We start from the raw sequence: 26669 nt of genomic DNA, 5'->3' as shown, positions 1-26669 counted from the left end.
AGGGAAAGATAGAAATAGAGAGAAGAGCAAGAGGGAGGGTCTCAAAGAGGGTAGGGTGGAAAGCAAACTGAGGACATTTGTGGTGGGAAATGTGCACTGGTGAAGTGTTGGGCATTATATGATCAAAACTCAATCATGAACAACTTTGTAACTGTAAAATAAAACACGTTACAAACTAAAATATTGGTTAAGAGTAAGCAACGATTACTTAAGGCTAGAGTGAAAGAAGAGGATGAATGAAGAAAGAATTTGAAGTGGGTCCTAGAGGTGAGAGAGATTTCATGAACAGGATTGGTAACTGGACGTTTGTTTTTCAAATAGAGGAATAGACATGAGCTAGCACATGGACCCAAGAAATTATAAACTTTATTCAAGGAGCAATATATGTCTCTTGCTATATCTTCAGCAAGATCCTCTTAGTTTCACTAAACTTTCACGAGATTACAGACCACAGTAGGCCCCAGGCTACTCAGGAGGATGTAAGATAGAAAAGATGTAAGATGAAAACCTTTGTGCTTTTCAATAATGATCATTGCAACAGTTGGTGTAATTATCTAAAGATCCATTTATACAACTCTCTAGCATTTCTTTCCTCCTTCCTCTGACTGACAGCTCAGATGCCAGCCAAGGAAGGAAAATCTACTAAGAAGATTATAAGGGAGTCCCCCATACTTAGAAATTCAGTGTTCCCCTAATGCTATGCCTGTTCTGTTAGTGTAAAGGCAGCATATGATTCAATGTCAGCAAAAGAAGAGACAATTTTCCAAACTACATTGTCCTATTGTATGGTAATATAAGTACAGATGTAAGAACTATGGATATGCCTTATTTGTAGAATCCATGGCTCTATTAGGTAATGGCTGCTCAAAAAAGGAGAGGCATTAAGCAGATAAATATTTTATTGGTATGAAACCAAACTCTCTAGCAAAACAAAAAGTGCATCCAACTTATTGAAGCAATAAATAATTATGCAATGAGATTTGCAATGCCAGGACAGACTCCCACCTATTAGGAGTCTGGTTTTTAGTAGTAAACCTGCTTAGAGTCTCTTGTAAAGGAATCTGCTTCCTGGCCTTCTTACTTTCTTAGGATTTTTATGTAACCTACATACCAGACTTCTCTCTTAGACCTGAATTAGTATCTGCTTCCTATGATGACAAATAGCTCTTCTGTCAAAGTTGCTTGTGTTTATGGGAAAGATACAGGAGTTATTGTTTTCATTATTCCTGGACAACATGTTTAAATTAGAAATGTACTTTAATGTTCCTGTTGAACAGACTATGCAAACTATGCAGCAACTAAAATGTGATTCTAAGAGACCCTTTACATGCAGACAGTTCTGACTTGGGGAGAAGGTACAATTCAGACAAGCTAGTAGCTAGTTTGTGGTCTGGACTCCAGTTAATTCCCAAAAGAGAGTTAGGGTACAACCTTTTCTGCATATATTCCAAATGCTTCACCTTATTGCCAATGAGTTTCCATCAGTTATGCTTAGTTCCACAGATCATGAATAAGAAGAACTTCTCACATGCAGTCTGGTGTTTTTAACATGAGTGTCTAACGATAGAAGCATAGATACCATCACGAATCCAAGAAAATAAATTTATTAAACTTTGAAGGAAAAAAATCCACAGACAAAGGAAGTTAAATATAAACTGCAGGACACAACTAGTCATACTAGTGAATAATGGCTTGTGTGGCCAGCAAAGTACCAAAATGACATTCTGAAACGGATTGAGGTATTTAGCTATTTTTGGCTATTAAAATGTTGTCAGCCTATTGAGAAACAGTAACATACTTTTTCCAAACACACAGTTTTACTGTATTAAGTTCTACTTGATGAAATTTTATATGAAACACAATGATGTAGTTTTAGAGAAAACCATAGCAGCAAAGTAGCAGAAATTTTGTTATAAACACCTATTACAAAGTAACATGTTGAACTTTAAACACCGAATTCTAGTTCACAGTCCTTCCTGCAAGAAGCAAGGAATTTTAAAAGATCATTAAGCTAGTTTGCTACAATGATCGAGCTCAGTGTCATATGACTGCTTAACATTTTGTTAACCTCTAAGGGGAAAAAATATTTTATTATGAAAAGTGTTATTAAGCAAGATGAGGTTCTTTACTTGTTGATAAGGTAGTGGAGAAGCTATCCCAATGTTCCAAAGAATGATGCTTAAGTTCTGAAGGGATTGAAAAATAAATTAAAAATGAGATAGGCCTTTTTCCACTGACTACCTGCCATGAAGCCAGACTTCTAAGGGGAAATTTCATTCATTTATTCATTTGTTTGTTTGTTTTTGGGCCACACCTGGTGGAGCTCAGAGGTTATTCCTGGTTCTGCACTCAGAAACCGCTCTTGGCAAGCTCAGGGGACCATATGCAATGCTGGGAATAGAACTAAGGTCGCCTTGTGTAAGGCAAAAGCCTTACTGCTGTGCTATCACTTCGGTTCCAAAGAGGGGAAATTTTAAAAGGCTAAAATTTCTTTTTGTCTTTTAAATAAATCTTATACAGGGCAGAAAATTTCTGTAATAACTAAAGGGAAATTTTGAGCTCTCTGTGGGGATTTTGAGGCTCCTTTCTTGTGTTTCTCATTACTGTGAAAAGTGAGCATGTGTCTGGAAATAGGCTGTGAAACAAAAACCTGTTTCTTAATTCTATTCTTTTTATTTTGACATGCTTCGAGTCATATCAGATGCTTCTTGGACCATATTCCTTTGTTAGGTAACTAGGAAACCAAACTAGATTGTGCCACCACTAGAGGTGATGGGCAACTTGTTCTGTTTCTTTGCACAAAAACACAGATGATCCATGAGCAAGCATGGAGCACACCAGGTTTGAGTGTACTTGTTGCTGGAATTAGTTCTCATTCTCATTTCCCTGGTTACCTGGCTTTCTGACATGAACCAAAAATTGGGAAGAAAGGGTTTTGTTTGTTGTTCTGTTTATGGTAAATTGACCTGTGCAAATATTTTAGAGATTTTGAAATCAACAACTATTTGTTTCAAAATTTAGATTAAACAAATACAAAAAAAAAACCAAGAAAAAATTTAGATAAACATGTTCGAACAAAGCAGATAACTACAATCATTTTAGAATTATTTTAAGCAATTTGGGGAAATATAAAAAGGGATTTGTAAAAAACTAACTTGTTTTTTTTCTTTCTCTAGGTTCACTGGCCTTAGCAGTGAGCCCTTTTATACTGTAGTTGCTACCTTCTTTTAATGGGTCACATGAACTACAGGACACAGTGTATAGTGTAATACAAAATAATCATGCTTGCAGTGTAAATTATTAAAAATATCTTTATCAGTTTTATGTCAAAATAAATGTTCTCACATACCCAAACTATGTTTTTTGCCTCTTGATCTGTAATTTTAGTTCCTAATTATTAAAAAAATCAAATTGTGCTATGATTTGCATTCAATTTTCCTGAACTGCAAAAGCCACCTGATAGTTTGCTTTTTTAAAAAGCATGATTTACTATACATTAAAAACATAGTCATTCAATGCTTAGTATCACAAAATTAACACCCACAATAACAAAACAATCACAGACACTAAACAGTCTTCGAGACAATTCTTTAAAATATTTACAATTCACAATAGGAATAGCTATCTGATTAAGCATTCTTATTTTTTTTGTTTTAATATCATGTTTTACATTTCAGGAAAAGGCATTTAGGATCCATAACCCCCCGCCCTCCCCCCAAAAGGTTTAAACATTGTTTTGGTTTAAGCATTCATGCCCCAGCCATTAAATACATACGTAGCTCATAGGACGTCAAAAAAAGGCTATGGCATGATTTTGTTCAGTTGGTCTGTGCTCACATAGCCACACGATGAGAGAAACTCTTTGTCAGGCAAAGGCAAGGAAGTCGCATTCAGGACGAGGCCCTGTGGAGACTGTACTAGATGAATGGAGGTGTAGTCTGGGACAGGCAGCTCAGAACTCAGAGCAGGTTCTGCTGTCCCAGATCTCCCAGCAGTAGTGGTAAGGCTTTCTGTGGTGATGTAAATGTCTTCCTGGTTAAAGCTTGGCTCTGCACGTGATTGGACCTCTAGGTGAGGGCCTGCTGTGATGCACTTTTTGGCATCAGCCTCGCAGAAGTAGGCATTGTCCATGATGAAGTTTGATTGGGAGAGTGAAACCACTTCTGGATGAATGTCAAAGTGGACCATTCCTGCCTTCATCTTTTGGCCCGGGGAAAGGACCACACTCCCTGCTGGTGTAATGTCGCTTACCTGGGCATAAAAGTCGATATTTGCCAGTGAACTTGGATTGCTTAGCTGAATGTGAATAGTTGGATGAGTTGATTCAGTTCCACCCATAACAAGTGGTCTTGATTTACTTTCCTGTGTTAAGGTTACACTGGGTTGTGGAATAGAAGAGAGAGTATCATCAGAGATTGAGTGATTTTGTTTCTTCTCAAGGCACAAGAGAACCGCTTCTTTTAACCTTTGTGGCTGCTCAAACTCTGAGGTACCATCACATGTGTCACTAGCATGGAAATCAGTCTCCAGAATGTCAGGTTCATAACAGCTGGTACGTCCAGAGTCATCATCTTTTGCCCCCAAAATGTTAAGTGTTTTCTCATGGTCATGGTTTAGAAGTTTATCTGTATCTGATCCTTCAGCCTTCTCATCAGGGTCATCAATATCTAGTTCAATGAATTCAACCCAAGAGTCATCATTGTAGAATTCAGGCTTATAGTTGTCATGAATGGCTAAGATTGTGTCCACCTCTTCTAATTTCCCATCCTAGGAAGCAGAAGGAAAAAGAGGATCTATAAAAAGAAATAGTTTCTAATAGCCATTTAATAATAATGATGACATAAAGTGCCTTAACAAATTACAGAAACTAATTATGATTATGAGCAGAAGAAAAATGGTAAAAAATTATAACACCACAATATATTAGCCTAGAACTTACACATACATAAAATTCTCACAATTTGGAGATATATATTTAAATTTTAATTTTTCCAGGAGGAGTACAAAAATATTATACTTTTAGTTTGCAAAATAAATAACAGAACAGGGTTTTCAGGCATCATTTAATTGGTGCTATCTTTCACTACATACTTTTTTTATTTACCTTGAGGAGATCTGGATCAATTCCCTTAATCTTTGGAACTGGAACTGGGGGCAAGATCAGCATCTTAATCCTTGAAAAACAAATAAAATTTGCATGTGACAAATCTTAAAAGTTATACATTCTCGGGGCCGGGCGGTGGCGCTAGAGGTAAGGTGCCTGCCTTGCCTGCGCTAGCCTTGGATGGACCGAGGTTGGATTCCCCGGTGTCCCATATGGTCCCCCAAGCCAGGAGCAACTTCTGAGTGCATAGCCAGGAGTAACCCCTGAGCGTCACCGGGTGTGGCCCAAAAACCCAAAAAAAAAAAAAAAGTTATACATTCTCTATTTCAAAAGACGGAAATAAATACTGGCATTGATTTATACTTTGTATAAGTAAAATATAAGAAAAAGGGGAAAAATACCAATATGTGACATGATAAAACTACAGAAGAATTGAAGAATAACAAATATTAATAAAGCTATCATATGAAGTCAATTTTAATAAAACATAGTTTTCCTATTATATAATTATTTATTTGCCTATAGGCCTGACTTGGCTTGTTCAGTGCTTATTCCTGGCTCAGTATTCAAGGATCACCAAGATTTACTACATGGTCCTTTGTTAAATCAGCCTATCAACTTCTCTAGTAAATATTTAATTTTGACAATAACAAGGTAGATATTGTCTGTGGAGAGAGACATATAAGGAACATGGATCATGCACTTCAATCATGCACTAATTCTTGCCACAATTAGGACTCAAATTCAAAGTACCTGACTTTGTGTTCTGTCATGTTGTCATGCAACTTGGTTCTGCAACTCTCTATAACTATTTCAAATATTTACATTAAAAATGCATTATAATCCCAAATACAGCAACCAAAGATCCCTAAATACCTAGTGCCGGGCTTTGTTAGGGTGCCCTTCCTTTTCAAAGAAGATGCACTTTGGCACATATTTGTAAGTGAGTCTTCTAGTTGTGTCAGACTGGCAAACTTTGCACTCTCTAGGTACAAAGCAAACCATGTAAATGAAGGAATCGTTTGTTGTAAAGTTATGAAGAGGGATAAAAATGGTGAGAGACCAAAGACTGTTTATTCTCAAATGGGATGACTGGCTGGACCTCTGCCCCCACAGATGTGGCTATGCAATTATTAATATCAACCTAATTGCACTTACCTCTCAGTTATTTTACATTTACATTTTTATAGGGGACACCCAACTGTGCTTAGAGGTGACTAGGGCTATCCCTTTTGTTACTGGGTTGGAGTTGGGGGCCATATGATACTGGAGATTGAACTCAGGATACTGCATATGCTAGGCATGTGCTCTACCTCTTGAGCTATTTTACCAGCTGAACATTTCAGTTTTGAAAGTAAAAATGGTAATCTTTATTTTTGTATTAAGGAATTCCCTAGTAAAAATCTTGTTAAAAAACCTTTGTTCTAAAAGCAGAAATGGCAGTGTAGAGATAACAGGTAATCAGCCTGTTACTACAAAGGCCCATAATAATCTCTTAGGGATCTTATACAAGATTACAGCTAAAGAATACCATGGGAGATCACTGAATCCAACGGAAGCACTTCAAAATAATATGTGTTAATGCCTTAAGCTTACTATATTTAAAGTAACCTCTCAGCTTTTCTGTCCACAGGCTTTCTTGGATTCAAAGGGTGGACAACCTAAGGTGGCACCTTGGAGCTAAGCTACACGAGAGACCATATCCAGGTTGTGGTATGAAATCGCCTCGATAAAACGCTTTAACATAGCCTTTTTCTCTAGGTTATACCTTGTTTTAGGACCTGAAGCATGTGACCAGCCAGATCGCTGAAGCAGCAACTGTGACCTACAGACTTATACTACAGGGCCTACTCATCATCGAACATATTCAAGCAAAATAACATGCCCATGCTCTTCTCTCCTCTCTTCTCACTACTTCTTCTTTTTTCTTTCTCTTTTTCTAGTTAATCTTATTTTCTCTTTTCTTCTTTTCTGCCCCTTCCATATACTTTCCCCTTTCCCCCTTCTAGGAATCTGGCTATCCGTTCACCCCTCAATCCCATCCAGATTTTCCATCTTATTAAAACTCTTCACCCTCAGTTCTTAGTCTATTAGGCATCAAGACTGACCTCCTACCCCAACGAACCAGTACCCAGCACCCAAGCGAAGGGACACCCACTCAAACTCACACCTCGTCCCCAGCTGGAAAAGACAACCAACACCCCTGCTGACTCATGTTGTGTGGTCCTCCCTACCAACCCTTCCTAACGTGGACTATTGCTGGATACTGGACTTAGCCCTAAAAGGACTCCCAATGCAAGAACTCTACCCAAGACTCCCCTGCCACAAATCTTTTACCAATCTCAAGAAGGGCAGGGTATGTGATGAAAAGGTGTCTGGGAACCTACACCCCACAAGAAAATCTCAAAAGACAATGGGGAAGCCTATACTTCCATCATAAGTATAGGACCGGGATAACACTACCTCTTTATTTTTTATTTCAGTTCTCTATTTTTTATTTCAGTTTTCTAAATCATTTTTCTTTATCCATATGTGAGCAAATATATTTTTATTTCTATTCTTTTCTTTTTTGAGTGTGTGACTTGTTTCTCTGCTCCTCTTTTTCCTCCCCCAAATACACCAGCAATATAATGAAGCACCATTTCTTCCTGCAAAGGCACACTAAAAAATGGGAAATCTCCCGTATATAAACAAGCTCTTATCTACTAGGGATAGGAACTTATTTACAATACAGGGGAATCTCCCACCTTGAAAATATGTCATATGGACCCATTTTAGACTCCAGGAGATTAGACACTGACCCTCCAGCCTTGAACCCTGAATCCCAGACATAGAAATGACACAATTCTACACAACAGCTACAGGAACCAAATCCCATCCTGGACATCCTGAATACTGCTCAAACACCAACATGTGCCAGCTCTAATATGATATCCTGACAACGAGGAAATTAGGAACAAAGGACGTAAGAACAGGGTATCCTACCTCACCAACTAACAACAAGACAAAATCAGAAGACTTGTCACACTTTGGGCTGTGCAAAAGCCAAAAACGTGATCTACAGATGACTGGCAGATAGAACCATGACCGGGCAGTATGTAATCTGGGACCAGCAAGAAAGCCTTGTTCTACGACCTGCACAACAACCATGATCTCTAATTCCAGAGACCTGGCTGAGACAATTGCAACTGAATGGGTCCTCTGGAAACATAATAAAAGACGATATCCCAGGCTCCACCCAAGGTTCAATGCAAGGGCCAAGACCACCAACCGCAGAAGATAGATTAAAATGACATTGAGGAAACAGAACTTCTAAAATCACGAAGAAAGACTTCATCGTAATTTCTACTCCTTGACCTATGCAGAGACTGAGATTTCTAGATATAGAGGTTTGATTTTATCATCCAGATCGGAGCAGAAGTCTTCCATACAACACAAAAACACCAAGGGGAGAGTAAATGAACCTGAAAGGAGTTTATAGATAATCCCATGACAATATATTCCAAGGGTGGAGAAACCCTGTATCTCTTAGGCCAAGGGGATTCCCTTTTCAAATGACCCCAATTTTTACTGTGCCTATGCAGGAGGGGAATAAAGGGGGGGGGGAGAGGAGAGATAGTATGGAGGTAAGGCATTTGTCTTTCATGCAGAAGGTAATCGGTTCGAATTCTAGCGTCCCATTTGGTCCCCTGTGCCTGCCAGGAGCAATTTCTGAGCATGGAACCAGGAGTAACCCCTGAACACTGCTGGGTGTGACCCAAAAACCACACACACACACAAAAAAAAAAAGCACAAAATAATTTTTTTTTCTTCTTCTCTTATCTAGTTTTTGTCAATTTCTTTGTTTTGGTGTAGATATTTAAGTAGTTGTCCCCTTTTTTATTTATATATTTACTTTTTCTTTCTTCTTTTTTTCCTTTTTTGCACTCTGTCATGTTTTTTTATCTCAAGACCATTGAAATTATGTGGTACATATCTTTATTGCTGCAGTGCTCTCTGGATGTCATATTTGATACTTCTTTTTGAACTGTTGTGGTGTTTCACCTTCTTTTTTTCCCCTTCGTCTCTCAAACCGAGGATAAGGGCCTTTAGAAGGACTCTGCCCATTGTTGATGTAGTTAATTTTTACCCCATTTTATTACTTTTCTCTTCCTCAAACAAAACCACATAACTTGAACTATCTAGTCCCGCCTCCCAATTAGAGGGAGAAGTAATGGAGGTACCATGACCAAACAGTTATAAGATCACTAAGTAATAAACCAGACACAGAGGGGGCCACTCAATCTAGAAGCCCCTGGGGTGAGGGTGGAGGATAGGTGAGGCAGGATGGGAACGGAGGTGGAGGGGGGACAATTCGGTGATGGGAATTCCCCTGATTCAATGTTAACATGTACCTGGAATATTATTGTGAATGATATGTAAGCACTATGATTAAAATAAAAATTATATTAAAAAATAAAATAAAATAATGATAAAACTGTTGAATAAAAAAAAAACCTTTGTTCTAAGACCAAACAGTCATATGAGCATTGAGTAGACATAAAATATGATCAGACTTAAACACCAAGTCCAAAGCCAACGACAACAGAATTGATACTCAATCTACCACAAGCTGGACACAGAGGGGACCACTTATACTAGCAGCCCAGGGTGCAAAAAAGGGGGATATGGGATGCATGTTGGGAACAGGGGTGGAGGGAGGACAACATTGGTGGTGAAAATGCCCCTGATTCAATGTCACTATGTACCTAAAATATTACTGTGAAAGATTTGTAATCCACTTTGGTCAAAATAAAAATTATTTTAAAAAAGCCCCTTTGTTCTAAAGTCAAAATAAGAAATGAAAACCATGGACCTGCAGGGTGAATTTAGATTGCAGTTTCTCTTCATATGGATCTAGTATTTCCTGATTAATACTGGCTCAAAGGCTCAGGTGAGTTGTTAGTGAAACAAGAGAACTTAGTGAAGATATCCAGGCATGAGAATTGTGATTAATTTCATTTTATCCAAATTCAAAATACTTCACTAGAGATTACTCCTAGTCTATTAACGATAGCCATTAAGTCCCTTGGAATGTGCACTCACAAAACTACAGGCAAAAGCAGAAATACTAAAGCTTTTTAAAGTTCTAGGGTTCTGAGAAAAGTTGACATAGCACCTCAATCTATAGAGTATTATTTTAACTTAAGCTCTACTTGAAATATCCCTTTATGCATAAATTTATAGGCTTTTAGCATAATTGGTGATGTTCCATTTCTACTATTCAGTAAGAATTTGTCTTATGTTCTAGGATAAAAGGTTTTCAGTACTACAATAGGATAAACTGGGAGTTTTGAGCACTCTAATTATAGAAAAGGGGTTAAAGTTATCTCATACAAATGTAATACAACTGAAAATCAGTACTAACAATTTTTCAATATTTTGAGTTTTTAGATAGCTTAAATATTTTTTAAAGAAAGAAAAACAGATTTTACAGATCAAATAAATTTTTGAATTGTTTTTTCAGTGCAGGGATTGAACCCATACCTTGTAAGCATGCATTTTACTGCTGAGCTATATCCCCACTCACTAGAATGAGTTTTAAAGGTCATAAAATTTAAGAGCTTCATATATATATATATATATATATACACATATATACATATATATGTATGTATGTATGTATGTATGTATTGCTTTTTGGGGGCCACACCCATTGACACTCAAGGGTTATTCCCTGGTATGTACTCAGAAATTGCCCCTGGCTTGGGGGACCAAATGGGATGCTGGGAATAGAGCCAAGGTCCGCCTTGATCAGCCATGTGCAAGGCAAACGCCCTACCACTGTGCAATCGCTCCAACCCTGAGCTTCATATAATTTTTAAGAGCATGAAGGTCAAAAGAGGAAGGGACTCAAACAAGATTAAGCAATAGGGACAGAAAAAGAACTAGAGTCTTCTGAATCCAAGAGAACACAGAATAGGCTCTCTTCAAGCTTTAAAGAATTTTAGCATGCTTCTAACCAGATCATAAATATTCCAACAACCCAGGTGCTCAGGGGTTACTCTCTAGATCTGTGTTAGAAATTGCTCCTGGAAGTCTTAGGAGATTTATGGGATGCTGAGAATCTAACCTGGGTCCATCCACAGTCTGTTACTTTCAAGGCAAACATCCTACCACCGTGCTATTGCTCTGGCCCCTCCAATCATTTTAAACAAAACCTTATTTACTTGAAATTAGCTTCATGTGAAATCCTAAAATGACTCTATTAGTTGTAATTGTCTAGGTAACTTCAGTTGGCCCTTAAATTTACTTGCCAAATAGAATAATGTCAAAATTAACCAAAGAATAAGTGCTAACTTACAGTTCTGGAATGAATAGGCCAATATCTTTAGAATTCTAAAGAGCTGAAGAGACAGCTAGAGGAAATACAAGGTGTGTGGTCACTAACCTCAGCTCAATATCATATCCAACCTCCCAGAGAAACCTATAATTTTTTTCGGATGTACATAACAAAGTGGAAAATGTATAAAAAGAGAGATGATCTCATTGGGTCAATTAAAAATTTCATTCATAAGTCTTGATATATGGAGACAAATAGAAATATAGACAACAGCTAAAGCATGTCAAAGTAGACATTTACACCTACCTTTGCTGCTTAGAAAATATCAACGCAAATAATATGATTGTTAGTCCAAATATTCCACACATAATAATTAAAAACCATGGAATCTTGAATTCTGAAACACACAAAAGCATGCCATCATTCAATGCTTAAAGTTTTTCATTTCACTTTCCTTTTTGCTGATAAAAATATATATAGTATTGTATTCATCTCACTTGACAATCACTGACACAGACTGTAATGATTGAAGCCTATTTACTTTTTGTTCTAATATCAATTCTATTATTCCATCACAATATTACATGCCTCCCAAATAATCAAAATAAAGAAACAGCATATAACTTAAGCACAATTGATGTTTATAAAACTTTAACTGTTTTAAGATCTATATTTATGACATGTCATTAAAGAAATCACCTCTGGGAAAAATTTCTTGCTTATACAAAACTTTATCTTGATTGTATCCATTTGGTCTCTTTTATAAAATGTGTAAAGTTAAAAAATTTTTTTCTGAAGATTATAAAAAAGATGGAGTATTTTTTATAATTGAAGCACCATAGCATGTTTTAGAAAAGTAGACAATCTTTTTTACTTTGACAGAAAAAAATTACTATGTGCAATACTCATCTTCAGATTTTACTTTTTTGTTTGCTTGTTTTTGGGCCACATCCAGAGGATCTCAAGGATTACTCCTGGCACTATACTCAGTAATCACTCCTGGCAGGTTTAGGGGACCATACGAGATACCAGGGATCAAACCCAGGTTGGCAAAGTAGGCTTTTATGTTGAATATCATTTAAATATTTAAATTACCTTTTAAGTTATTAAAATTATAAGGGGATTTTATTGAAAATATTGTAAATAGAGAGGGAAGAGAATATTATTGGTATTTATAGTTTTATGTGAATAACATATTTAGAAACATAACCCAAAGCTAAAAATTCATTTTTTTAAAAACAAAGAAAAGTAAGTTGAATATGTTCAGTAAATTAATTGTCACTACAAGATGTTTATCTGTATAGCAATGTACTTTGTAAAGAACATTATAAAATACATTACTTGAAATAAGAGTCTGTAAGTAGATTTAAAGAAAACAAATCTATGGATATTTTCATTTAGGTATTATTTAAGGATCATGGATTTTATTGATAATTAAATGCAGATAAGACAGTTGATTTCTCTGCATCTTCATACTGTTTTACTTACAAATCTGAGTTTATCACATGGCTTTGTAAACCTTTTCTTAATGGAGGTGAGTTATTGCTATTCCTATTTGGAAGAGAGGTTTTCTACATGTACTATTAACTACTAGTAAGTAGTCTTCTTTACTTCTATATCTAAAAATCTTTCACTTTGAACTCATAGGTTTCAGTTTTAAAAAATAAACATCAATCATCTTTTCATTTCTCTTCTATATCAACTTCAAATATTCCTTGTTACTCTGGAGTTTGACCACCACGCTGCCTATTAAAACTTTCCTCCCAGGTAAAAGCCACAGCTAAACTTTCTACAGCCAACTTGATACTGATTTCTTCCACTTCCTTAATATTAGACTTTCTCTTTAATGTTAGAAATATACAGAGAATTTATTATCTATTCTTTTAAAAATATTTTATTATAAAAGAAAAACATGTAAAATTAATTAATGAAGGCAAAACAAATTATAGAAATGTTCAGAAATATAGAAATATAAAAAATAATTTGAAAAATTTGATATCCAGATGTACCCCATTAATATCTTACAACATCTTTCTCTTTCCAACATGCCCCAGAAGTTATCCGGACTTCAATGGTTCAAAATCCAAGTACTCTGTATTTTGGATTTGACTGTTATCTATAGTGAGTTCATGCTGACATTTGATGTGAATGTATGCAATCTGGACAACTCTAACAGTGAAAGAACATATCACTGCATATTGAAAGTCATGTTGGCTGTCATGTAATCACTTATTTTACCTTCTTCACATGTAAATGGGCTCATCTGAGGAAAGGTTACATATAGCACCTCACTGAACTCGCCGTATTTTTCAGAGTTTCGTTGTCTCGATCTCACACGTACTTCATATTCTTTCTCTATTCTCAGTGAGTACACAGGAAGTGATGTGGACAATATGGGGTCCATCTTTCAAGACAAAATAGAAAACTTAATGATTGTTGAGTCAGTAATTGAATGCAATATGGTACAGGGTGTTTTTCCACATTTGTGTTTGAAATAAATTTCTATAGATAATATTTTAAAATTATGGGATCAAATAACTTTGTAAAGAATATTTGTGAAATGTAAATAGGCCTCAAATTACTTATTGTATAAACTCAAAAATACAATAAATTAGTTAAAATATATATTCTTGAATTAGGTTATCAATATTCTAAGACCCAAACACAATAGGTTTTAATAAGAATTAAAGAATTATAAAGAAGTTTATAGATAAATTACATATCCTTTGGCATATGACAATTTTATACAAAAACACAGAAGAGAGAGAAAACTCAAACTATGTCAAACTTCTATATACCTAGTTTTATTCTTCAGAAATTCTAAGTTGTCACTTAATGGTCTCATAAGTAGAAAGGGTCCAAAATAAATCATAATGGTATTACTCTAATTTTCGAGATATTATATTAGATACAATCACGTATTTCATTTTCTGGTTATAGAAAGCTTAAAATTATTTCATAGTGTTTGCTTTTCAGAATACTTGAAGAAGAGTGATTAAAGCCTTTTGATAATGAACACCAGGTCTTACAGTCCTGAAAGCTATGATATTTCTTTCCCTTCCTGGGGAAGGTAAGACCAGATCAGCCAATCTGATCGCTATCAAAGAAGGTGGCACAACTAATGATGTTTTCTTCCAAATACAATCCTTAAAGCAAGTATTCAGCATGTACTTTTATTTTTTTTTGGGGGGGGGCCATACCCGTTTAGCGCTCAGAAATTGCCCCTGGCTTGGGGAGACCATATGGGAAGCCGGGGGATCGAACCGCGGTCCTGATTCTTGGCTAGCGCTTGCAAGGCAGACCTTACCTCTAGTGCCACCTCGCCGGTCCCACTTTTATTTATTTATTTATTTATTTTTATTTTTTTATTTTGTTTTTTTTGGCCAACCCGGTGACACTCAGGGGTTACTCCTGACTATGAACTCAGAAATCGCTCCTGGCTTGAGGACCATATAGGACTCCAATGATCGAACCTCAGTCCTTCCTGGGTCAGCTGTGTGCAAGGCAAATGCCCTACCACTGTGCTAGCACCAATTCAGCATGTATCTTTTATAGGTTTTCAGGTACACATTGTTCCCATCTATATATAAACTCACCCTTTCCAACTGCATGGATTTTCACACACACACACACACACACACACACACACACACACACACACACACACTACGAATTTTTTCTTTTATTAAGCCAGAAACTGGGACATCAACGTCTTTATTTATTTTTTTTAAGCTTGATTGATTGATTGAATTTTGGGCCACACCCAGCAGTGCTCAGGGGTCACTCCTGGCTCTGCACTCAGAAATTGCCCGACAGGGGGTGACCACATGGGATGCTGGGAATTGAACCACTCTGTCGTAGATTGTCTGTGTGCAAGGCAAATGCCCTACCACTGTATTATCTCTCTGACCCTGCGATAAACTTCTAAAACAAAATTTTCTTTCATCTTGGTTAGTTTCTGCTCACAAAGGACCTCCTTCTCCCTTCTCCTTGCAAATATGTACACAGGATGGTTAGTGCATGCCTTTACTTAGAAACTTATTTTACTATGGACTATTTCAATGACCAAAACAAATTTTAAAGGTAAAATTCTGAATATTAATCTACATTTTTCTTAAACAATTTTTAAAAGCCTATATTTCCATTCTTGGAATCTAATTTTCTCTGTTACAAATATGCTATCTTTACAGATGTCATGAATAACAAAGACATGAAGAGATCTTCAGTAATTTTACCTATAGTCCCTTCACCCATTTCCTTCATTCCTTCAAGTCAAATTCACCAAACTCATATCTACTCACAGAGCCCCTATTGCCCATACTGAATCCTATCACCTGCTTTAAGGGGTACACTTACTTTAAACAACCTTTGGTATAATGTCTTTGATATTCTAAGAAGTCTTTCCAGGTGCTTTCTCTAATTCTGTCCTGCCAGATATTACTTCTTTTATTCCACTGCTCAAATATTTATACTATACTGAAAATTACCCAGGGACAGAGATTGCCTACATTAATTTTGAATTTCTAAATCCCAGAAAATATTTGGGATATACTGAATAATCAAGAGATAACCTATATACATTACAGATAATTCTATATTATCCTTATGAAGACATAATTTTGTACTTAATAGAAGACTTATTTCATTTTATTTTGTTTACTTTAATTGATGTGATGTTAGTTTACAACAGTGCCAATGTTGATAAGTTCTGAGAGTACAATGTAACAATACCACACACACCACAAAGTCCAGTTATCTCTTCATCATTGACCATAAGATTCTTTCAGTCCTCTACTCCAAGCCCTGATCTTGGTAATTGTATTTATATTACCAGAACTAATGGTTTGTTTTCACTGGTTAGTTTTTATTCTCTTGCTTCGTTTCTTTATGCAACACATATATAATCGACCAGTTTTTGTCCTTCTCCTTCTGACTTATTTTACTTAATATTTTCTAATTCCATTCGTGTTGTAACAAGATGCAAGATTCCGTCTCTTCTTTTAATAGACAAGTATTTAATTGTGTGCTTGTATATATAATGTATATATAGTACAGATATAATGATATACAGTATGTATAGGGAAATTTATTTATTAATTTTTCTTTGAGCATTTGGGTTATTTCCACATTTTGGAGATTGTAAATAGCACTGTTATGAACATAGGTGTGCATACATCTGTTTGAACTCATATATTTTCTTCTTTGGATGGGATACCTACTTGCTGGGCCCTTGAGTAGATTTATTTTTAATTTTTGAGAATCTCCATGCTGTTTTTCACAGAGGCTATGCCTGATTACATTCCCATCAACAATGAACGAGGGTTCCATTTTATTCACATCCTACCAGCATTTGTAGAACCAAAAACTTTTAATTTGAGTTAGCAGGTATTAGTTGTAACTACATGGGAATTTATTTCTATATTCAAAATGTATTTAAAAAATTTTTTTTGGTTTTTGGGTCACACCCATCAGTGCTCAGGGGTTACTCTTGACTCTATGCTCAGAAATCACCCCTGGAAGGCACAGGAGACCATATGGGATGCTGGGATTCAAACCACCGTCCTTCTGTATGAAAGGCAAATGCCTTACCTCCATGCTATCTCTCTGGCCCCATATTTAAATTTTTGAGTGACACCCAGACAGTGCTTAGGAGATTTATTAGCCACTTCTGGTGACACTTGGCCTATTGGGTCAAATAGGTCAATACTAGGGCCTGAGTGTTTGGTTTTTTGGACCCTGCAGTTCCAGAGACCACTAGGGCCACACTGGCAGTGTTTGGGGGTCACGAAAGCATACCTTCATACCTGTGAAGGCATGCTGTACAGAGTCAAACTGAAATTCCATGCATACAAGCATGTGACCCTGATGTTTGTGATATCTTCTGTATTTAAGTTTGATAAAACACACAACACCAGTTCAGTAGTTTCAAAGGTTAACATTAATTCCTAATATAAGCAAAAACATGTCTTTTCCACTTTTACTTTTAAACCTTTTTCTCTTCTCTCTGTTTTTGGGCCACACCTGGAAGGCTCAAGATTACTCCAGGCTCTGTGCTCAGGGATCACTTCTGGTGGTGCTCAGAAGACTACATGTGATGACAGAATCATAGAGGCTGTGTGCAAGGCAAGGGCCTTTTCCCCTTTACAAGCTCTTTGGTTAGTATAAACCTCTTTTACAAATGTTTTCAATGCTTGTGCTAATAATCAATTATAATTGTGAGTTCCTTTAAAATTTTTATTTTGGTCTTCAAAATGGTACTCGGGGGTTCTGGGGCCACTAACAGGCAAATGGCCATCTGGCCCAGTGGTTCAATGCAAGGCCCTGAGGATGTGGTGTTGTTTGGTCTTGTGATGCCAGAGACCAGCAGGACCAAGGTGGTGCTTAGGGGTCACCAGGGCTACATCTGGGAGTGTATATTCTAGGAACATTCTGGGTTACATAAGTGATGCTCAAGTGAACTAGGGATTGAACTAGGGGATTGAATCAGGGTAAATTAATACCAGGAAATTGTTTATATCCTCACAATATGGTACTATCTTCCTTGTCCCAATTTTGAATACTTCTAAGAGAGAAGTTAGAGAAATAACTACACTGACAACTATCATGACAATGGGAATGAGTGGGAGAAATAGAATGCCTAGGAGGGTGCCTATGGTGATACCTATGGTGCTATTATGGTGATGGAAATGTTGCACTGGTGAAGTTTTTTTTTTTAATAACTAAAACCCAACTACAAACATGTTTGTAATCTTGGTGCTAAAAATAGAGAAGTCAATTCATTATTTTTCTTTTATTTGGGGGGGTGGGCCACATTGGGGGCACTGAGGGGTCACTCCCGGCTCTGCATTCAGAAATTGCTCCTGGCAAGCTTGGAGATCATAAAGGATGCTGGGGAACAAATCCGGGTTGGTCCTGGGTCAGTCATGTGCAAGCAAAATGCCCTCCTGTTTTGCTATTGCTCTGGCCTTGTCAATTCTGAGAAAAATGTTCTCCTGAAAATATTCTTGCAAACGACTGTTCTTTTTGTTTATTTGTTTTAGGGCCACACCCAGAAATACTGAGGGGTTATTCTTGGCTCTGTATTCAGTAATCACTCCTGGTGATGCTTGGGAGTCTATATGGATTGATGGGGATGGAACTTGGGTCACCCACATGCAAAGCAAGCTCCTTATCCACTACACTATTAATCTGGCCCTCAAACTACTACTACTATGAATGTAAACTGTTTTTTAAAAGATAAGTTCTGTGCTCATGCACACATCAACTACCATACAATCACATGCTCTGCACTTGCTAGGCTGAGACTATGACTGATAAACCAATTAATTCTAGTATTCTGACTTGTACACTTAGCTTTTTTAGATTATCAAGTATTTTGGTTTCAGGAGTCCTTTACACTAAAACTTATGTGAGAATCCTAAGGATTTTGTTTTATTTGGGTAAAATTTATCACTTTTTCACCATATTAGAAGTTGAGAAATCTGAAAATAATAATTTTGAAATTAAGAGAATAAGTTAATTTTATAATAGTGAAATAGTTTTATAAAAGGTAGAAGTCTAGACTGGATCAATAGCTCAGGGTAGGGCATTTGCCTTGCATGTGGCTGACTCAGGACAGACCTTGGTTAAATCCCTGGCATCCCATATGGTCCCCCAAGCCAGGAACGAGCGCATAGCCAGGAATAACATCTGAGTGTCTCTTGGTGTGGCCCAAAAACAAATAACAAAAAACAAAACAAAAGTTTGAAGTCTGGACTGATAGCACAGTGAGTAGGATGTTTGCCTTGCACATGGCCAACCTGGGTTCAATCTCTGCCATTCCATATGGTTCTCTGAGCCTGCTAAGAGTAATTTATGAAGACAGAGCCAGGGGTAACCCTTGAGAACCACTGGGTATAGCCCCCAAACAAAAAAAGTTATTGTACATTCCAAAATAATAAAATTATAGTGAGAAGCATGACAGTACTTCACATTTTCTCAACAATTTTTCATAGTCTGGCTTAATAAAAGTTGGATGGCTGTGTTTTTATATCTGCTTCTCAATTAAAATCATTAGGATATGTTCTTCAAGTGTATGCACACAATTTTATTTCACACAGATACATAATGAGAAAAAGGAGGAAAGTTTTATAATTTTTCCAAATAACTATGGGTATTTTTTAATTCTTTTTTAAAATTTTTTTATTTAAACAACTTTATTACATACATGATTGTGTTTGGGTTTCAGTCATGTAAAGAACATGGTAATAAAACCAAAATAAAACCAAAACCTCCCAAGATGGTTGTTTCTTAAAATTTAGTTACTATGTAGAATTTATAACTACATCAATGAGTCTTTCATGCTTCATGACATTAGAATTTACAATTTTATCTAATTTTGAATTGAATCTATGATTCCCTCTAGTACTTTGAATGGAACATCTAATCTATGATTTGGGTCATATATTAGTCCTTTGGAAAATATTTGTTCACTTAGTTATGCATACCTTCTAAATGTTCACACATTCCATTGTACAATGTAAAAATCACATTTTATAGTATCAATATATTTATTTGCAAAGTCTCCATAGGCTGAAATACTAAGAGTTGTAGATTGTAGGTTCACATTTCCCAAATTCTGACTTGACCCTGAAAGCTCTATTTTATTTCCGTTTTAGTATAAATGGTCAATTGTTTTTCCTTTGTTGGTGCCAAAGAGATAGTACATTGGGCAGGGCACTGGCCTTGCACACAGCAAATCTGGGTTGAATCTGTGGTACCGAAACTGCTCTCCTGAGACTGTCAGGAGTCAGGAATGCATGGCCAGGAGTAAGCCCTGACTACAGTTATGTGTGTCCCTAAAACAAAGATAAAAGGCCTAAGTTATTTTATTTTATTAGTTATTCTTCCAAGTAAAAATGATGTTCAAGGACCCAGTTAGTTCTTATACTACTCAGCTATTTTACTGCTTGTTCTTAAGATGCTCATTACTATCACACTATGCAGCAGGAAGCTTTGAAAACGTACTTCCTGGGGCCGGTGAGGTGGCGCTAGAGGTAAGGTGTCTGCCTTGCAAGTGATAACAAAGGAAGGACCGCAGTTATCCCCCTGGCGTCCCATATGGTCCCCCCAAGCCAGGGGCAATTTCTGAGCGCTTAGCCAGGAGTAACCCCTGAGCATCAAACGGGTGTGGCCCGAAAAACCAAAAAAGAAAACAGAAAAAAAGAAAATGTACTTCCTGGGAATCACATCAAGTATTAAAGAGCTGCATAATCAACAGTTGATACTTGAAAGAAACACCTCAGTAGCTTCATCAGATACCTTTCTCCGTGGAACTTGTTTCCCCTCTTCAATCTTGTGAGTACTTAGTGGAGAATACAATGACAGTGAGTATTTTTGATTTGGAGCTATCACTTTGATTAAGGCTAAGATAGCACCAATCTCTTCATTATCATTTTTAAAATAATTTCTTTAAGTATCTTCCTTACAAACATGTTCATAATTGGGTTTCAGCCATAAAATGCACACCCCCTTCATCAGTGCAACTTCCTGCCACCATTGTCCTCCATTTCTTTCCTCCTCCACCCCCTGTCTGTCTTCCAGACAGGCATTGTATTTCTCTATCATTGTCATGGTACTTAGTCTAGTTATTTCTCTAACTGCACTTACAAGTCTTTGTTGTAAGCTTTATATCATGGGCTGGTCCTTCTGGCCCTCATCTCTATTGTATCTGGGTATTATTACTATGCTGTCTTTTATTTTTCTTAAATCCTACAGATGAGTGAGAGTATTCTGTGTTTATCTCTCTCCCTCTGACTTGTTTCACTCAGCATAATAGTTTTCATATCCAACTATTGTATAGGCAAACTTTGTGACTTCATTTTTTCTTACAGCTGCATTTTGTATTTCAAAGGAAACAGCAACCCACTTCAAAGAAAACAGCAACTAGGGTAAAAAAAAGATCACCTACAGAATAGGAAAAACTATTCACCTAATATCCATCAGATAAGAACTTAACTATGAACATTAAGTAGAAATAAAAAAATGATCAGACTTTAATACCAAATCCAAAGCCAATGACAACAGAATCATGCTAGACACAGAGAGGGGTAAAAGAGGGGGATATGGGATGCATGCTGGGAACAGGGGTGGAGGGAGGACAACATTGGTGGTGGGAATGCCCCTGATTCAATGTCACTATGTACCTAAAAAATTACCGTGAAAGATTTGTAATCTACTTTGGTCAAAATTAAATTAAAAAAATGGGGAGAAGAAATGAAGACACATTTCTTCAAAGAAGAATACTGATGGCCAAAAGACACATGAAAAAATGCTTCACATCACTATTAATCAGGGAGATTCAAATCAAAACAACAATGAGGTGCTATCTCACGCCACAAAGACTGGCATACATCACAAAGAACAAGAACAATCAGTGCTGGGGGGGTATATGGGGAGAAAGAACTCTCATTCAGTCTAGTCCAGACTTTCTAGAAAAATATGAATATTCCTTAAAAACTGGACATTCACTGTCATTTTTATAATATCAACAGAGTGAATCAAAAAAGAGAACACAATAATGCTTTATTATTATTAAAATATTCTGATTTGCTTAATCTGGAAGGATCTCACTGTTTATATTTTGAGAACTACTGGCCAGAGTACAAAGCACAGCACCTACTAAAGTCACTTCAATACTGATTGCTCAATGAACGTTCATTTAAGCTTGTTGAGTCAGCAATCAAGCAGCATTTTTGGGTGCCAAGTTACAGAGTAGATATATAAATTAAAAATATTTCAAAAGCAAAACCTCAAAGTCCAATAGCTAGATGTTCAAAGTTGCTCCAAACTTAATTTTTCTCTAATAACAAAATTGGCTTCCTTTTTCCAGTTCACTGACTAGACAGAGCCTGATGTTTCAAAATTCTAGGAATGAGGCAGGGCCTGACCTGATAACCAGTCCTAAACCACTGGATTTGGTAGTGTAATGACTGTGGCCAGAAGGATTGATAATTCATCATGCTGGGAGCAGTATGATAATCCTGAGCCTTGTTTTCTTGTTGTATACCATGTGGAAGTTATGTAAGTGCCGAGTTCTCATATACTATGCAAGGAAGTGAGTTCAGAGATCAGTTTCATATTCCATAACTACATTAAAAAATTGTTACCTTATTCTCCTCTGAAGTATAGAACAAATCATCATTCTGTAATCCCTAAGGGTCAAATTCCTTTTCTCTGTTTCTATCCTCAAGCCATGTAAAGACTTATTTCAGTGGGAGTCTTGTGAGTCTTGCATTATCTTTAGATTCATGGGAGAATATTAGCCATAGGTCTCTGTTCACCTTACAGACAATATTTCTTATGTTACATCCCTAAAGATAGTTAAGTGGTTAGTGCATATGATTTTGTTCTAAAATTATTTATTTTTATTTTATTTTTTGGTTCCCATGGCTTTGTTCAAGTCTTACTTTTAGCAGTGTTCAGAGGACCATTTGCAGTGCTGATACTGACCTTATGTCAACTCTGGACTTAACTGAATCTGAAGGCAATTATACTATCTCTCTGACTCTCTAATATTGAACTGGATACCAACGATAACTGGGAAGAAGGGTTTCTTTCTTTCTTTCTGGCTTAGAGATTTGCTTTGTAGCTTTATGTAAGCATCCACCATGGGACAGAATCTCAATAATTTTTGAATAAATTAATTAAATTGTTTTTTTTAAATAAATTATGGATACTATCGCATGAGAAAATAATGACATTATAGCAAAAGGAAGTCAAATTATAAATGAGAGAAAGGTATTGAAGTAAAAAAGAAGAGTCAAGAGACTTTTTGTGAGATGACATGATGTCTTACCGTTTTCCATTGTGTCTCATTAACTTCTTTGTACTGCAGTTCATACTCGAGCACAATCCATCCCTTCTGAACATCTGCGTTTGGTGGTGGTTCCCACCTGACTTGAATATCTGCATGAATTCCCGTTAAACTGGTGTTCAGTAAAGTCCAGTTGAGGGCGATGGGTGGATCTGGTTGCACTGTGCATTTTAACAGACAATTAGTATATAGAAATACAAAGCATGCTATTAATGGAATTATTCCTGTGGAGATCAAGCTACTTTATTCATTTTAATAATACCAATCATTATTGATCTTCTTAATTTTACTGATATTCCTTTATTACACTTTCACGTTATAAAAGAGCATCATGCTTTACATAGAGGATATCTGTTTTTAACTCAAAAATTGTGCTTAAAATTTATAAATATTTAGAGGCTAAAATCTTATCTATAATTTTTTTTAAGATAAGGCACGTTTTACATTTTTTTTAAAGCTCTGACAGAATTAATGCTTTGGGATCTGGGCAAAGGAATTAATTCTAACTCAAACCTGAAGTAACAGTGCCCACAATGCTTACATTATTTAGATAAGAAGTCGTTCTGGAACTAGGTGGAAAAATTCTCTTTGCTTTCAAATTGTTTATGTCCTTGACATATCTCATTAATTTCTGCATTGTTTCTAATAAAATTTATTTGAGTACTTAGCAAATTCCAGTTAGCATATTGTTTTGCTAGCTATATATGCTCATTAATTTTTTGAGAATTTTTCTGGAAAATTACTTAGTTTCTTAATTTCTATTTACATTCTCAGGTAAATATAAAGGTTTAAAAAAACACCTGCAGATATAAAGTACAATATACTTTATTTTCAACTATCACATCAAGTTTAGCAAAGTCTGGTAACTGGCCTTGATCAGAAAGAAGTTCACAAATAAATGTGAGGAGCTCTTACTCCTATTAAAATATGGTGCTCCAAGGGGTAAAGAAACTTTTTTTGGGCCTGTGTTTATGGGAACAAACACTCCAGGCTTTTTTCCAAGCTCTAGCTCTACATTCATGGATCAGTCCTGGAGGTACTGGTAACCAAATGGGACTCCTTAAAGCACTCAGGCTGGCTGGTAAGCACCTTATGTACTATACTATCTCTTCAACCTCTAAAGCAGGGGTCCTCAAACTTTTTAAACAGGCCAGTTCACTGTCCTTCAGACTGTTGGAGGGCCAGATTATAGTAAAAACAAAAATTATGAACAAATTTCTATGCACACTGCATATATCTTATTTAGAAGTGAAGAAACAAAATGGGAATAAATACATATGTGGCCCGCGGGCCGTAGTTTGAAGACCCCTGCTCTAAAGGAAAACATTTTAAACTCCTTAGAAAAGAAGGGAGTTTTATAGGAAGGTTTTATACTTCCTTACTATAAGGGAGCATGTTGTTGACCATTGTAGAGTGAACACTTTAAAAAAAGAGAATCCAAATTTGATTAATCATGACCACACATTTTGGAAATTATATTGGAAGGATCTCAAAATAGCTAGGTTACATAAGGCTACAATAATTACAGTAATGTTTCATCCTTCTGGATTTGTTTGGGATTGGAGACTTCTTATAACCCAAGTGATTGCATAATAAAAATGTTTTGGAGGAGCCAGAGAGCTAGTTAAGAGGTTAAGATTCTTGCCTTGCACAAGCTTATTCAATTTAATTCCTGAACCCTGTTAGGAATAGGAGTAATACCTGAGCAAAAACCCAGGAGTAAAGCTTACCCTCTCCCCAACAAACAAAATTTTTGATAAACTTCAAAAACTCATGAGTGTATCTTAAAATATTTCCTTTTAATTTTATATAAAGGACAAGAAAGATCCCAAACTCAAGCCCTTAGTATCCTTTTTCTGCCAGACTTGTTCATCTTTTCTTTTCTTTTCTTTTTTTTTTTTTTTGGTTTTTCGGGCAACACCTGTTTGATGCTCAGAGGTTACTCTTGGCTAAGCGGTCAGAAATTGCCCCTGGCTTGGGAGGACCATATGGGATGCTGGGGGCTCGAACCACGGTCCTTCCTTGGCTAGCGCTTACCTCTAGTGCCACCTCACCAGCCCCATCTCTAAGCAACTTTGTTGGTGGTGATCCCATTCTTTCAGTTGTTGGTTTGGTTATAATCCAAGTCTTATTTATCTATTTTATTTTATTAATTTTATAGTTAAAATTTTAGGCTATCTGGTTACAATAATGCTTGAGTTTAAAGTATTGAGGTCAAAGCTGTTGAATAATCCCACCACCTAAATATCCACAACTCTCCTCTACTCTGGTCTGACCTTCTTTCCCCTTCCATTTAGTTGTTCAGGATATATAGAATGATATTCTTCCTGATTCTTCTTTTGTTTGCCACCTCACTTTTTTCAACTAAGCTTTTAAGGTATTTCCAAACTGCACATACTTTTCACCTCCTGTCCCTCTAAAACCTGGTTTGAATCGTTATCACTTTCCCCTGATATTGCTGTATTACCCTACTCTATAGGGCACTTCTTGTGGTCTTTGTACCTTTTAACTCTACTTTAACACACAGTCCTTAATATTTGCACCAGTAATTATTGCCGTACAATATTTATCACAATAATACTCAATAATTTATCCCCCTACTTCAATGAAATTTATTTCCTCAACTACCAAGATTTGAGAGGTTTGATAACTTTACTTTCATCCCCCATCTGGTCATTCTTCCTACTGGGCTTGCTCTCTCCATGCCTGCTCCATTCCCTGTCAAGCTATTCTCCCTTCAGGAGTTTCACTCTTGCTATGTCTTGCTGAAGGGCTGTAGACAGGGCTATTCTCTTATTTCCTTTTAGACTTAAATGTCTCTGTTTCAGTGAAGCAAATTTGCTGTAATGAACTCATTTAAAATCACAGTCTTTACACACTCCCTCTCCCTGTTATTTTTTCAGAACTTTAATTCTGTGCCTTTACAGGGATTAAATTCCATTGGGATAGGCATTTTCTGTCCCAGGCATCTGGAATGCCATCTGAGCCAAGGAAGAGGCTCAGTAAATATTTACCAAATTAACAAAAGGAATAAAAAAATGCCTATCTACCATTACTAATTTCAAATTGTCAAGAAGAGTCCTGGAAGGCAGTAGTAGGTCCACATATTACCACAAAGAAGCTGAGGCTCAGGGTGATTGATATCTTACTATCTACTAGATTCACCCTATTTTTGTTTTCTCTTGCTCTTAGTTTCCTTTCTCCCTACTGTTGTAACTGCTCATTATCTACCTCTTCTTTGATTCCCAGTCTTCTTAAATTTTTCAATATTTGTAAGATGCCATATCCAGCAGGGGGTGTTACATAGTGCATGCTGTGCTGGGGAGATCAAACCAAGGTGGATATGTGCAAGGAAAGTGCTTCAATCCCTGTACTATTTCTCTGGCTCC

The 26669-nt window shown here is 36.5% G+C and overlaps 1 protein-coding gene across 1 annotated transcript in view; it reads right to left on the bottom strand.

Annotated features, from left to right (window-relative positions):
- Positions 1 to 3370: 3370 nt before the first annotated feature.
- The window catches only part of GHR (growth hormone receptor), a 287963-nt gene continuing 264664 nt past the window's right edge, over positions 3371 to 26669 (bottom strand). Inside the window, exons 6-10 of the mRNA XM_049768241.1 lie at positions 23263 to 23441; positions 13665 to 13830; positions 11733 to 11823; positions 5105 to 5174; positions 3371 to 4767 (exon numbers count right to left, since the gene is read on the bottom strand). Coding sequence (XP_049624198.1) covers positions 3802 to 4767; positions 5105 to 5174; positions 11733 to 11823; positions 13665 to 13830; positions 23263 to 23441 — 1472 coding nt within the window. The 3' untranslated portion in view covers positions 3371 to 3801. The remainder of the gene's footprint in view (positions 4768 to 5104; positions 5175 to 11732; positions 11824 to 13664; positions 13831 to 23262; positions 23442 to 26669) is intronic.

The sequence above is a fragment of the Suncus etruscus genome, chromosome 2, assembly GCF_024139225.1.
Source record: "Suncus etruscus isolate mSunEtr1 chromosome 2, mSunEtr1.pri.cur, whole genome shotgun sequence".
Lineage (NCBI taxonomy): Eukaryota > Metazoa > Chordata > Mammalia > Eulipotyphla > Soricidae > Suncus > Suncus etruscus.
The sequence above is the reverse complement of the archived record's forward strand: the minus strand, read 5'-3'. Positions and strand labels throughout refer to the sequence as shown.